At 47.7% G+C, this 14,288-nt stretch overlaps 1 protein-coding gene across 2 annotated transcripts; it reads left to right on the top strand.

Annotated features, from left to right (window-relative positions):
- Positions 1 to 9,261: 9,261 nt before the first annotated feature.
- LOC119149305 (trypsin I-P1-like) lies at positions 9,262 to 13,108 on the top strand. Of its 2 annotated transcripts, XM_037390416.1 has the most exons (5): positions 9,262 to 9,521; positions 10,236 to 10,407; positions 11,014 to 11,267; positions 11,994 to 12,130; positions 12,866 to 13,108. In XM_037390416.1, exons 1-5 carry the CDS (start codon positions 9,482 to 9,484, stop codon positions 13,013 to 13,015), a joined length of 753 nt encoding a protein of 250 aa, XP_037246313.1. In that variant the 5' UTR covers positions 9,262 to 9,481; the 3' UTR covers positions 13,016 to 13,108. The 2 variants fall into 2 exon arrangements, with proteins under 2 accessions (XP_037246313.1, XP_037246312.1); XM_037390415.1 differs by lacking the exon at positions 9,262 to 9,521 and having other exon boundaries at positions 9,548 to 10,407.
- Positions 13,109 to 14,288: the final 1,180 nt, after the last annotated feature.

Here is a 14,288-nt window from a genome sequence, read left to right as displayed (position 1 = left end):
AATGGGGAAGCAGCCCAGGTGCCCAAACTGTTCTGGAGGGATTCAAGCTCCATGTGTGAGGAATTAAAGGTCTTGGTTTTGTGATAATTGTGCTTGCCTTATTAGTGGGGAAGGTATTTTGCTGATCTCCAAAGATGTCCCCTGGGGCAGAGCCCCCTGGTCATGCATCTGTCATACCACGGACAGTAGTGATTAACCACCAGGAATGAAATTTCTGTACCTGAAAGCTGAGAACAGGACCCAGCATCTGGGTTCTCAGTATCTCCTTCCCTTTGGGTATCACTGTGGTTGTCTGCTCCAAGCCCAGAGCCAGAAGGAATCCAGAGTTGGAGCTGCTGTTCCTTTTATGCCCAGCCCCATACTTTTTTTCCCAACGGAGAGGTGATGCACCTGGTTTGAGTCGGAGTGCAGATAACCTTCCCATTCCATGTGCCATCTTATTCCACCATCTTCTTCCTTGTCATCATCTGCCACCTTCTTCTGCCAGCTTCCTCTGCAGTCTTTTCTGACCCCTTCTTTTACAGGTCTTTCAATGCCATCTTCCACTGTGTTCTGCTACCTCTTTCACCGCCTCTGCATCTTCCGCTGCCTTCCACTGCTGCCTTCTGCTCCACTGTTGCCTCCTCCTTCTTCTCTCCTTCTGCCTCCTCTCTTGCCTCCTGCTCTCCTCCTGCCTCCTTTCTTTCTTTCTTCTTTATTTCCACCTCCAGTGTCACTTCATTCTTCTCTTTCGACATCCTGTCTCCCTGACCTCTTATCTCCTTCTGCATCCTCTCTCCCATACCTCTTCTCTTCCTCCACCTCCAATGTCGCCTCCTTCTTCTCTCCTTCCACCTCCACTATCACCTCCTTCATCTCTCCTTCCACCTTCTCTCTCGCTTCTCTTTTTGCCTCCTCTCTCACCTCCTTTTGCTCTTTCTGCCTCCTCTATTGCCTCCCTCTGTTTTTCCATCTCTGCTCCCACCTCTTTCTTCTGTCCTTCCACCTCCTCTCTTGCCTCCTTCTTCTCTATTTCTGTCTTTACTATTGCCTCCGTTTCTGTCCTGACTCCACTCATGCCTCCTTCTTCTCTCCTTCCACATCCACGCTGGAGTCCTTTTTCTTTTCCTTTGCCTACTCCCTCGGCTCCTTCTCTTCTCCTTCTGCCTTCTATCTCACATCCTTCTTCTGTATTTCCACCTCCACTGTTTCCTCCTTCTGTCCTTCTGCCTTCACTGTTGCCTCCTTCTGCTCTCCACATCCACTGTCACCTCCTTCTTCTATTCCTTTGCCTCCACCATCATCTTCTTCTTCTATCCTTCCTCTTCCTCCCTCACCTCCTTCTTCACTCCTTCTACCTCTTCTTTCATCTCCTTCTCTCCTGCCACCTCCTGTCTCGCATCCTTCTCCTCTTCCTGTTTTTGCCTCCTTCCTTCCTCCACTCCCTCTCTCGCTTCCTCTTCCTCTGTCACCTTCTTCTGCTCTCCTTCTGCCTCCTTTCTCTCCTCCTTCTGTCCTCCGCATCCGTGTTGCCTACGTCCTCTCTTCCTTCACCTCCACTTTCACGTCATTCTTCTCTCATTCCTCCTCTTCTCTTGCTGCCTCCTTTGCTCCTGCTGCCTCCTCTTCCCCCCTTTTTCTTTCCTACTACCTCCTCTCTCGCCTCCTTCTTCTCTCTTTTGGCCTGTTCTCTCACTTCTTTCTTCTCTATTTCCACCTCCACTGTTTTCTCCTTCTCTCCTACCACCTCCTCCATATTAACTTTTTTCCTCAGAGAAACAGTGAAATGTGTCACAGCCACACAATCTCATGGTCTCACACACTGACCTTGTGCAGGCACGCACACGCACCCACGGAGGCAGACCCCGCACTCTTACATATACAATGCCTTCTGGCCTATGTGGAGTGCCTAGCACATCAGGCAAGGCCCCTGCTCAGATCAGGTTGTTCACTGTGGCTGGAGAGGAGCAGCACAGTGCAGTCACCTGGCCAGTGTTCCAGTTCCCGTCAGCCCTGCTCAGAGCGAGCCATGAAAGGGAAACTCTTGGCCCTGCGTCTCCGCTTCCTCCTCTTCCTCCTTCTCCTCCTCCTCATGCTCTGCTCAGAGGGCACATCTCCAGTGTGGTAAGGGAACGTGGAAGCCCCTGTGAGTAACGGCGTGAACATGATCAGGTTTGTGTCCCATCCTGCGCCCAGTAGATCGAGTCACAGCCCCTAGTCCTTTCCTACTACCTACCCGGCACCGAGGCGAGAACACAGGTGTCCTGGCTCCCAGTCCTATCCCAGCTCCCTCTTCTGTTCTCCCCTCCTTGGAGGGTCACCACTGTCTGTCTTTCATCTGCAGGGAGGAGGCTGAGAAGCTGTTGGTTCCGCTGATTCTGCTGTGAGAGGCACCACAAGGGCTGCAGGCTCCACAGTGCAAAGGGAGCTGTTCCCAAACGTCCACTGCAGCTCCCACCTGACCCAGCCTCTGCCTCAGTCACGGTCCCTTCACTGAGAATCAGGGCAGTGGAGTTCGTCCACTGGGAAACAGGGAATCACAAAAGTTTATTAATAATCACAATAAAACCAGAGTTCTTAGTGTCCTCCCAGCAGGGTGAGTTTTTGGCTGGCTCTAATCACTCACTGCTGCTGTCACGGGGAGGGACAGAATGCCTGGGTTCTCTCTCCATGTGGGTTTCGGGACCTGGATACCTCAATTCTTACTGCAGTTTCAAAAGGAGTGACAGAGCCTGAGGCTTAGGGGACAGAACAGGGTGGGAGTCAGTGCTGTCACACTTGCCCTGGCCCCGTGCCTCACTGCCTGTGGGACTGCAGCTCTGGGATGGGGCAGGCACCCCCATGGAATAGGAAGCCCCTCATGCACCATGGTTCGTGCCTTGTTTGGGGTTGCAGCAGCTCTGTCCATGCCTGGCAGGGGCTGAATCATGGCAAACACTACGAGGTGCTACACCTTGTACTTTAGGGATCCTGCTCTGGTCTCAGTTTTCCCATGTCCACAAGTTGGAACAGAGGAATTCCCACTAGAACACAGAGTCAAATCCTCCCCTGGAGGACCCGTAGGGGGACAGCGGGAAGAGACTCACTTACAAGCCACAAACTGGGGACTGTGGCAGTTCACTGACAGCGTTGAAGCCTCAGACAAAATCTTGCCTCTCTGAGAAACCAGCGAATGTGTATGAGGAGAAAACAGGGTTGAGGCAAAAGGGAGCGGTAGAGAGAGTGGTAACCCGTGGGAGAGACTGGTGGTACCCAGCGACCTGGTGGGGTACATCAGCCCTTGGCTCAGGCAGGGCTGAGGTGGCAGGATCTGGCTGTTCCATATAAATCCAGTTTCAGGCTCAGTGTAGAGGAATTATAGAGGAATGAAGGCAGTTAATTAACATTGATAACATACAGCTGTGGGCTGGCTTCAGGGGCGGTGGGTTGGCTGACGTGGATAATGTGCAGCTGTGGCTGGTTCCTGCTAAGTAGTTAAATAGCTGTAAGGGCTGTATGAAGTGGAGTACTGGATGAAGAGAGAGAACCAGAAGAGGCAGAGGGAGGAGAGAGGGAGCATGCCCTGGATGTAGGAGAAACAAGGAGAAATCCAGGAAGAAGAAGGGGGCTTGGATGAGGAGAGGCTGGCTGGAAGAGGAGCCTGGAGAAGGAAAAATCTGGATGCAGCAGAGGCGAGAAGCAGGGTGGACTGGATCAGGGGCTGCACCGGGGCAAGGTGTGGGAACTACTTATTGAAGTTGATCTCGTATGTGATGCTAAAAGCCTTGTTGTACCTGGCTGGCTTTGATAGTGCTGTGGCAGCTCAGTATCCTGCAGAGCCCCAGCCTGAAGGGCACAGATACCCCAGAGCTGGGAAAAGCGGTGGAGAGGTATACTGGTGTTATGTTCCTGACTGTCTCCTGGTGCTGGGGTGCATCATGGCAACTCGTCTGGTAAGATGAGGCCTTCCCTAGGTAACGTGGTGCCTGGGAACAGGCAGGGAAAGGGGAAGTGAGGCTTAGATTGGAGGCAGGGGTGTCTGTCTCACACAAATGTCTAAGTAGTGGGGTTTGGGTTTTCAGGAAGACTCAGCCAAGGACTCAGTCAAATTTTCAGAACGCTGGCAGCATCAAAACAGCAAATACAGTGACAGACTCAGTGGTGAGTAGTGGTGGAATCCATGTGGAAATGACCTCCAAAACCTATGGCTTGAAGGGAAATGAGGCCCTTGAAAAAATGGGAGGCAACAGCTTTCAGGAAAGGGAAGGTATAGGGCTATGATGGGACCACTGGATGGGGCTGCCATAGGTAGAGGCAGATGTCACAGCTCCACAGCAATGAGGGTGATAAGCAGAAAACATTCCAAAAGACATCAAAAACTATTTTAAGAAACTCTGATATCAGGACAAAGGTTTATGGGGAGACTGGAGCTCTCTGGGGAAAGGTCAAGATCTTCCATGCCCTAGGAAAGCACTGAGCATGAGGTAGGTCCATCCAGTGCGCTGGTATTCCTGGGAGCAGGGAATTGCAGATCTCCCATGCCTGGTTATATTTTTTTCTGGAGATTTTAGTTCACCTCCTCCAACCCTGTACTTCCCTCCCCAGCAGACTATTGGTAGCTTTGATTGGAGCTTGGAGGATCTGGCAGTTTCTACAGCAGTAGGGTAAATTGAAGTGGAGTTTCTGGCTGGGATAATATTAGCCAGGATCAGTGTCCCCACAAACAGAACAAAGCCCAGGGGTGCCCAAGCAATGGGAAAGAATGCAAGATAGCTGGATCAAGTCAAGTCAGCTCCAAAATGCTATGGGAATGAAGCCATGGGACTAGGGAACTGGAAACTTGAAAGACATGATACTTGAGGTCTGGGGACCCTATGGACACAGGACCTGAGACGTGGGCCTTGTGGAGAGGGGACCCAGGAACACTTGAATCCTGAGATCATGGAATCCAGGGATATATTACCTGGGAATATGAAATCCATGGGCAGGACTATGCCATTTCCAACAGAGTGGCCTAATAAGAGCCCCATGATTTTTTCATTCCTTCTGTCCCATGGCCTCAGGACCATAACACGTTTCTGTCACCTAGAATGGCAATGGAGAAGCCCAGACTTCTGTGAACATTAGAGACCATTTGTCCCTCCTTTTGGTTTCAGCTAGCTCCATCCCACCTGGAGTGGGCAGGGGACCCCGCTTCCAAAACTGAGGAAGAGCTGGGCAGTCAGAAGTGCAGCTGGGAAGGGACCCTTGGAAGGTCCCAGCGGTGTCTCTGTATTTTTTTTCAACCTTGTTCCTTGGTATCTAATTTTTGCCTGCTGCCTTTTACTCTATCACTTAGAATAACTGCTTTGGTGTTTCTTGAGTTGACCCTAGCCCTTCTTGGACCCTCTGGGCTATGATGGCCCACCACAGCTCCTTCCAGTCTCCCTATAGAGTGTGTTTAACCACCCCAAAGCCCTCTCTCTCCTTCCCTCTGCCCCACCCCCAGCTTTCCAGTCCCTTCTCCACCGAAGCTGGATGCTGTATCTTAGGTGCCACAGCCTCCCTTGGCCACACACCTCTAGATGCCTGGGTTCTGTGCTTTGGACAAGAAAGAAAGAGAAAAGCAGGAAAAAAGCACCTATCAAGACAGCTGGAGAATTTCCAGGACTTGGGGAGACTTTGCTCAAAGGCTAGAGAAGGAAACGTGCATCACAATCAGTGGCTCTCTGGATCAGATGTAAAGATTGATTCAAGCAATACAGGAAGCAGGTACAGTAGAAGGAAGACAGAGGAAATCTCTACCTGGGGTCTTTCTGAGAGATCCTAGTCCCTGGACACAACAGGAGTCACCTGGAAAGAGATGCTCTGGGGAGTCTTTATGTTGGCCTGGGAAAGCTAGGTATTTTACTCCCCAGTCAAGCCCCTTGAGTTCCCATGCTTTGAGCCTCATCCCCACTTCCCATCTCAGCCTGAACAGGAACAACACAGCAGCACTGTCACAGAACCCCACCTTCTAACACACATCTGTCAGGCCAGCCCTGACCTGACCCTCCTATCCTGCTCGAAAGGGGCTGAGCTGCTCCCAGGACCCTCTCTATGCGCCAGCAACTGAAGGAATAAGTTTGGGTAACTCTCCAAACTCTCTTGCAGGACTTTGGCAGCCCTGACTGTCTTTCTCTGGGTTGTGGGACACACCCTGGCACATGGGTGAGTCCAGAGGGTTCCACACTTCTCTCTGGTCTCTTACTAGGATATAGCAGCAGGGACTGTCCAACAGCAGGTGGTTCCTGGGAATGAGGGAGGTCAGATGGGGGGGACTTCCAACCTCATAGCTATCAATGGATTTTTCTTCCATAAATGTGTTCCCTCATTTTTGAGGCTGTATAAACCTTTTGCATCCATAAAAACTTGTGGAAAGAGATTCGCAGCTTTCCTAATAGAGAAGGAATTGTTCTTTGCTTGTTTTGGACCTGCCAAACCCCCTGCAATCCATCCTTCCCCAGGCCACTTGTAGTTTTACACACCTCTGTCACGTTCTACCTCCTCTGTCTGTCTAGGAGACTAAGAGTCCAAGTCTCTGATGCAGGTGGAAATAGAAGAAAAGCAGAATGCTGTGCCACTGGGGAAGAGAAACGTGGGCAGAGAGGACAAGGCAAGTGGCTGTGACAGAAGGTTTCCTTGCGTGTGGTGAGCTGGAGGATCAGAAGCTTTGGAGAATGTGCCAGCGGCTCCCAAGGCAGGAGAGACTTGGGAGGAGAGAATCAATGGTCCCTCCACCACCAAGCTCTGTGAGGCATACAAGGACCAGCCTCAAAACCTCCTCCACTTTTACTCCTGTGAAGCTTTATCTCTGTCAGCCCCAGATTTTCCTTTCCCAGGATCTTGCATCAGCCTGGACAAATTTATTTACTTTATCTGAGTCCAGTGATGATACAGCTGACAGAAATATTTGAACTAGGAACATGGATTTCTAGAAAAGCCAGCTGCCATTGCTTGTCTAGTGATAACACCTAACACAGCTGCTCTCTGTTCACAATCCTCCTCCTTCCTACACCTCCGGAGCCCCCAGTGTTCTGCTGCAGCATCACTGCCTTAAAGGAGAGACTTTTTTGCAGTGGGAGGGGTACCTGCCAGAGTGTATTTTTTGAAAAACACTGGGGGGGGGGGTAATTGCAGTGGGTCTGTGGAATGTTCAGCAGCATTGACCAGAGAGGGTATTTACATTTCAGGTAGGGATTCATCAGCTTAAAGGAAGGAGAGGCAGCAGGAGCTGTTCCAGTTTCAACCTGAATGTAAAGGAGTCTCCATCCTTCACAGCTCTACTGGAAGGCCTGAAGGGTTGTTCTGGAGCAGTCTGTCTGCTGGGTGACCTCTGAGTTGTGCATCACAAGCACCCCGTTTGCCTTCACTTGAGATCAGTTTGCTCCGTGACCTGCTCTGCTGGCACGCACCCCGGAGTTCAGGGATTCACGGCAGCCTGTGGAAGGGCCCCTGAGAGGCAGCTAGGAGGATGGGAGGGATGTGGGTGAGGAATGTTCGCTAGATGTCTGCCATCAAGGACTTGGGAACACAAGAACCACAGGTGCTGTGACGCAGGGCTTTTGCTGTGAACTCTGGCAGTAGCGTGGGAAGGGGGTCAGTAGTGTCCCCTTGTTGAATTAAGCAAGTAGCACAGAAAGTCTCCGAGAGACCTTTTTCTTCAAGGAGATTGCCAGCCTTTCCTGCTGTTAAGAATAACTGATCAGAGTAGATTTAATAAGTAACAAGAAAAAAACAATCAAAAAAAACCAAACCCACGATAGGTGCAGGTATGGTTGAGCTTCCCAGTTCAGATGCTGAATTACTGGATTTTCCTGAAATTTGGGTTGATACTAAACCAAATATTAAACCTTGTGAAAAGAAGGAAAAGGAAGCTGTCTAGCAAATTGACTGTATTGGTCCACTGCCACGAATGCACCAAGCCAAGCACTACGTACTCACCATGGTGGAAGCAACTACTGGTTGCTACACTAATAGCCTAAGTGTTAAACAACAGGTTATTAGAGATACATCTCAGGAAAAATATTGTTTAAAAATATCTAATGACAGCCTGTCTCGATGCCGATGGCATGTTTTGGACACAGACAATATAGATCCACAGGGAGATCAAATTATACACTATTGTGCATTAGGAATTGTTCTCGTTCTGCCTAGTTGTGATGGCGTCAGACAGCTTTGGTAATTTTTGCTATGCTTAGTCCTATTATGGCTCTTTCCCTCTTCCGCAAGAAGCTTTTAATTGTTATTTGTTTCTCAGGATAAAACATGTTTGTAGGAAAACTGCACTGACAACCAGTTTAAAGCCCAAGACAAGTCATGCAGCTCCTTGGAGGAGTCCCTGGCCTTGCAACTGTAATTTAACATGAAGGAAAATTTCCTTCTGGGAAGTGCCACTGTGTGTACCAGTCCTCCAGGGCTTTCAAAAAATTGGTCAAGAAATGAAGTAGAAAGGTTATTCCTATTTAGTCTCTCATGCCATTTCAGCAAATCAAAGCATATGAATTGTGTTTACAGTCATTTAAGGTTATCCCATGTCTTTCAGGAGCTAACATGATGAAGGTGGCAGGTGCTTGGAAAATGATTATTCATCACATTATTAAGTTTTAGCAAACTCTGCTTCATGGCAGAAATAATGACTCTTTTAGGGGATTTCAGAAGATCTCATTATGTGTAGTCACGGTATTTTTTTTCATATACATTACATCCATAAACATGAATGTTATACTGAAATTTTTCTATGGCAAAAATTAGTCCTTATAGAACACCGCAAAGCTAAATGAACTGGTTCAGTGCATAGGCTGATATTTTCATATAGGTTAGATGAGAGAAATGCTTTCAAAGAGACGTGGTGCGCATTACCACATTTGGAGAATTTAACTTGACGGGGGGAGCACAGAATAGGATTTTTGTACTGACTTATTGAAATTACTTTTTAATGATTTTGTTTGGGAAACACTGCGTTCTTTTGTGACAAAACCACACGCACTTACTCAAGAAAAGGAATTTGCTAAAATAACAACATTGAGACATTTTGGTTTTGCATGAGGGTTTTTTTTCCAAATAAATGTATAGTATCTTACAGTCCATTATCTACAATATTCAGCTTCCAGTAAAATATATGTATTTTTAAGAATGGCACCATCAGCACAGAGGAATCTCAAAGAGGTTTGAGGGTTGCTTTCAACAGGTGCTGCATGTAAGCATGAGACAGACAAAGAGCTACACATCTTCCAAAGCCCAAATGTATTTTTAAATTGAAGGTTGCTCTCTGAAATAATTTAAAATAGCTCTCTGTCTTAGGAAACGTTTATGATTAACTGATGTGTTATTTGTACTTTCTACTAATGGCTGTTAATGCCCGCATTTGGATCTTCAAATTTTCCACTGTGTACTTTTTGTCTGGAAAAAACCTTGGACTAGAGATAAGGCCATTTCAAAAAATGTATTTCTAGCAGCTCCCACCTCCAGTCCACCAGTCTGAGCTCGAGGCTGGGTCAAGATCATGAAGTACATACTGTTTGTCACCTTTGTTGGTGTGGCTGGTAAGTATATTTTTTACTTCTATTTTTGTAATTTATAAGGAAGCTCATTTTCTAGGCAAATTTGCAAGGTAGTCTGTTGTGGGAAGGTGAAGTCCAGTTGCAATTTGCAAAAGTTTTAAGGCAGAGTGTTGCACCTTCTTTAGACTTCTGTCTGTTCATAATCGCTTGTGTCAAAAAATGGGGAAAGAATGTATCACAAAATGGGGAAGCAATGCCTTCATAGGTGTTCTTGACCCCAGAATACTGAAATATGTCCATGGCTTCAAAGATGACCATCTCTCTTTTAAATACTATGAAGTACAAAGATAATGGCTCAGGAAGTCCTAAAGCTGCTGCAAATTTTTGGACTATGGGTGAGTGCTCCAAGGAAATACCACTGCAGACTCGTTCTGTACTTACAGTTAGTCTACTGTTGACCATTACTGCAGACAGGATCCTAGGACAGACCCTCTTTTGATCTGATCTGACACATTTCTGTGTTCCTATATTCACCCTGGGACCAGCAGCCGGTGCTTTACATACAGATATGTGAGATGCCAGTCTAAGTCTCATCGCGTGATTTTAGGGAGCAGCAACTGAATGTTGAGACTTGCCCACTGGTGCTACTGTGAGTTTTTATAGAAGTAGAGCCTACAAGTGAGATGCTTCCATCAGTCACAGGGTCACCATATTCCTTATGCCAGATGTTGACGTATATCACTTCTTATCTCGCAGTTGCCTTCCCCAGCATCGCTGATGACGATGATGATGACAAGATTGTGGGAGGCTACACCTGTGCGGCAAACTCTGTCCCCTATCAGGTGTCCCTGAATTCTGGGTATCACTTTTGTGGAGGTTCCCTCATCAGCAGCCAGTGGGTCCTGTCAGCTGCTCACTGCTACAAGTCGTGAGTAGAAAAATTATGTTCTTCCGTAACCTACTGCTTTCTTCCAGTTCACTTCTAGCAGGAATTATGAGCTGTGAGATTCAGATATGTAAGTGACTCCGTTCTGAGAGAAGACAGGCAAGGAATGTGTGGCTCATTCAGGAAGCTGGGCTGAGGCATCATAAGGGGTATTTCACTTCTGCAGATTTTTCTGTGAGTGCAGAGCACTTTCTGAAATGACAGTGCGATAATCTAGCAACGAGCCACGGGCTGTGATTTCTTAAAAATTGCATTAATCTTGCTAAAAAACAGTTACTGGAAAACAGAAAGAGGAATGAGATCAGCATGATAGCAGTTTGCCTTTTTTCAAAATGTTTGTATAAAGCACTGTTACGTATTCAACTTGTCTCTGCTCAACAAAGTAAACCTGCAGAAATTCATCACTGTCCTGGGAGTGGGTAGGATCTCGGTGTGGATCCCCAGGACTTATTGCAGGACAAGAAAGACAACCTGCATGAAAACAGCTACTACGAGAATGATGGTTGAAGCCGGTGCAGACGGTGATGGGGAGGTTCCTCATAACCTGTCAGCAGCAGTGAAGTATTTGCCATTCCTTCTCTTTTCTAGTCGCATCCAGGTACAGCTTGGGAAACATAACCTGGCACTCACAGAATCGACGCAGCAGTTCATCAATTCAGCTAAAGTCATCCGCCACCCTGGCTTCAGCGCCTCCACGCTGGACAATGACATTATGCTCATCAAGCTTTCCAAACCAGCCCAGCTCAACCGAGCCGTCCAGACCATTCCTCTGCCCACCAGCTGTGTGGCCACGGGCACCACATGCCTCATCTCTGGCTGGGGCGACACGATGAGCAGTACCAGTGAGTACTCCGTGGGCACGTGCAGCACCGTGAGGGCCCAGGAGACCCTCTGAGACCTCACAATTAACTCTCAGCAGTAGAGGGTGAAGCACAGAGAAGTGCTGTGGGACAAGCCTATTCTGAGCAATCAGTTTGTGTAGGACAGTAACCATTTCACTGCTTTAAAGGCAAGCCTTTATAAGGTCCTTCTTCTTGTTCTGTGTTAGGAACATGGAATCACTTAAGTCATCCATGTGCCTTTCACTAGCATGTTCACACAGCCATGAATTTTGTGGCCTGGCACCACCAGCCGTGCAGTGCCAAGCATGAGCAATTTAACTCATGCCAATAGAGCTGTCAAGTTCTCAGAGAGCAAGATCAACATCTGCGATTGTGCATCTGAAATTATGACAAGGGAGCTCCATTCCCTTACACCAACAGTCAGAGGTGTGCATGGCGACTGGTGGCTAATCCGCTGGTGACAACTAAACCTGCACCAGAGGAGAGGATGGTTTTCCTGAGGCCCAGGTTTCCCCCCGCATACACGCTCCAAGAGCAGCTCTTAGCTCCACATTTGCCACTTGATGATTTCCTGAGCAAAAGGAATCGGTGCTGCAATTACTGCTTGGAGGAAGAGTGATGATAGCTAAAACAGGTTGTTCAGTGATTCCTTTTCTGCTCAGAAAGATCTCTGGGTTCTGAAATGAACTTGGAGATGTCATCAACCATGTCCCTATTTTCTTGCAGATCCCTACCCAGACACCTTGCAGTGCCTGAAGGCTCCTGTACTCTCCTCAAGCGTGTGCACCAAAGCCTACCCTGGGAAAATTACCAAGAACATGATATGTGTAGGATTCATGGAGGGAGGCAAAGACTCCTGCCAGGTAATACATCTGCTTTTCCTTTCCCATATGTTTCTCTCCTGCCTTTTGCCAGTAGTAGAGGCCTTCACATGAGAGAATCTGCTATACTCACTGCACTGGCATGTTTGCGTGTTGTTTTTTGAACAGCAGAGGCTTAGGGCGAAAGTTGCTTATTGAGTGAGACTAGGTGTTTTACCACTCAGTCAGTCATTGTCCCTTTTTTGCAATAGCAAATACCTCTTCCCTAAATCTCCACAAGCAGACTATGCCACCTCCTGCACCTTAGGCTATTGGAAACGGAGGAGTGCTGCACCAGAGGGTCAATAGTCATCACAGTGACTTTAGAGCTCAGGACACAAATGTTTTGGACTCACTGAAAACAGAAAAGCTGGTATGCCAAGACCCAGGTTGTCTGGAAAATGAACACACCTGACAATTGCTCTGCATTTGACATGTGCCTAGCTCCATGAAATATTTGGCAGAATAATGTTTAAGACACACACATCCTAAAAGTCTGCCAAGGACTGCATCCATCAAAACTAGGCAGGTTACTCATCCTTGGCTGTGGTGCCCTTGGAGCTGAAGTAAGGCACAGTAGCATCAGGTGCAGAGTGGTAACCAGAAATGACCTTTGTGGAACTTCTGTGTAGAAAAACTCAGTGGTGCTCCCTCCACTGTCAGTGATTTCTGGCATCTCTGGCTCATCACTTAACACTGATATCACTTACTGAGTATCTGTATCCTTTATGTGCACAGGGGGATTCCGGCGGTCCAGTGGTCTGCAACAGGCAGCTCCAGGGCATTGTTTCCTGGGGTATCGGATGTGCACAGAAAGGCTATCCCGGGGTTTACACTAAGGTCTGCAATTATGTCTCCTGGATTAGATCAACTATGTCTTCCAACTGAGACACTCCTTGTTCTATGTAACCTGTTTCTCCTCAAAATTTTCTTCTGTTTTGGCTCTGGACATACAAAAAATATCAAAAAATAAAGACTTTCAGGCACCTTTTCTTTGTGCAACTGTGTGCCTTCCATAGGTTATGATATGGAGGAAAGAGGCAGGGAATATCACTTTGGGGACATTCTAGATTATTATTTGTAGTGCCTCTCAACTAGCAGGGTCTTGGAACGCTTTGCAGACTCATCTTCAGGAGCCTTTCAGTCAGTTACATGCAGCCAGTTCTGGAGCAGACCATCCTTTCTGTTTATCATGTTTATCATTTCACATACTCAGGTGCTACAAAACTGCCTAAAACAGCTGAAAGTGTGCTGAATCACACAGCAGCGTACTCCTACTGTAGAAAATAGCATGCAGCAACACGAACACTCCCCATTGCCCCTGCTCCCACCCCCAACGATATGACTGAACGTTCCTAGTGGAACCTCCCTGAGAGCTCTGCTTGGGGAACAAAACTAACCTCGTGCTAGAGCTTGTTCTTTTCACGTACCAGTGCCACTGAGGCTGCTGTCTATACCTTTCTGCTCAGTTAACTGGTTGTACTGGTCTTGCTTACTTTTCCTGGAAGAGTCAAAAGGACAGAGATGTTCCTGGGTTCTGGTTTTAGCTCCTCCTAACCCCAGCTGGCACTGGAATTTAAAGTCCATGAAAAAGCTGCCAAAGTTGCCAGTGGGCTGTGTAGCTGCCTCCTAAGAATACAGGGAAACGGAGAGTCTGAGTATAATAAAAGGATAGAAAAAGCAGAGAATAGGTGAGATGGGGAGAAATTTAAGAGAAATCTGACACTGGAGGAAAGGGAGGGAGAGGAGAAGAGCAGGGCATGAAGGAACAAGTGCCATTTGCCTGCAGAAAGTTTTGAGGCCAGCTCTCTCAGATGCTTTGTCTCTGAAATACCTGCTAGGAGAGTAATAGGTGCCTGAGTTGCTGAGATAGGCACAATATACGAACTGGATCAGAGTGTAGCTTTGTGCCCCACTGCTCTGGAAACACTTGCTGAGTTCATTCTCAGCATCTTCCTTTTTTCACAAAAAGCCCTGAGCTGCAGCCAGGCATCCTTCTCTTCAGTCTGTTTTCACCAGGAGGCAGAGCTCTTATCCGGGACCAGTTGCAAGTCACAGGTCCTATCACCACATGGCTGGAACTAATGCCTGTGGTGGACAGTGCCATGAAAAGGTCACTGACAGAGTTGTTTCCTCCTTTGTGTTCTCTAATGAGAGCAAC

The sequence above is a fragment of the Falco rusticolus genome, chromosome 5, assembly GCF_015220075.1.
Source record: "Falco rusticolus isolate bFalRus1 chromosome 5, bFalRus1.pri, whole genome shotgun sequence".
In the NCBI taxonomy this organism is placed as follows: Eukaryota; Metazoa; Chordata; class Aves; order Falconiformes; family Falconidae; genus Falco; species Falco rusticolus.
Note: the sequence above shows the minus strand (reverse complement) of the source record. Positions and strands in the feature narration are given on the sequence as shown.

Excerpts from the sequence above, each read along its gene's own strand:
- LOC119149305 (XM_037390415.1), top strand. The coding sequence starts at position 10,163 with ATGCTTCCATCAGTCACAGGGTCACCATATTCCTTATGCCAGATGTTG. Across the intron at positions 10,408-11,013 it reads GCTGCTCACTGCTACAAGTC|TCGCATCCAGGTACAGCTTG; the intron begins GTGAGTAGAAAA and ends TCTCTTTTCTAG. Across the intron at positions 12,131-12,865 it reads GAGGCAAAGACTCCTGCCAG|GGGGATTCCGGCGGTCCAGT; the intron begins GTAATACATCTG and ends TTATGTGCACAG.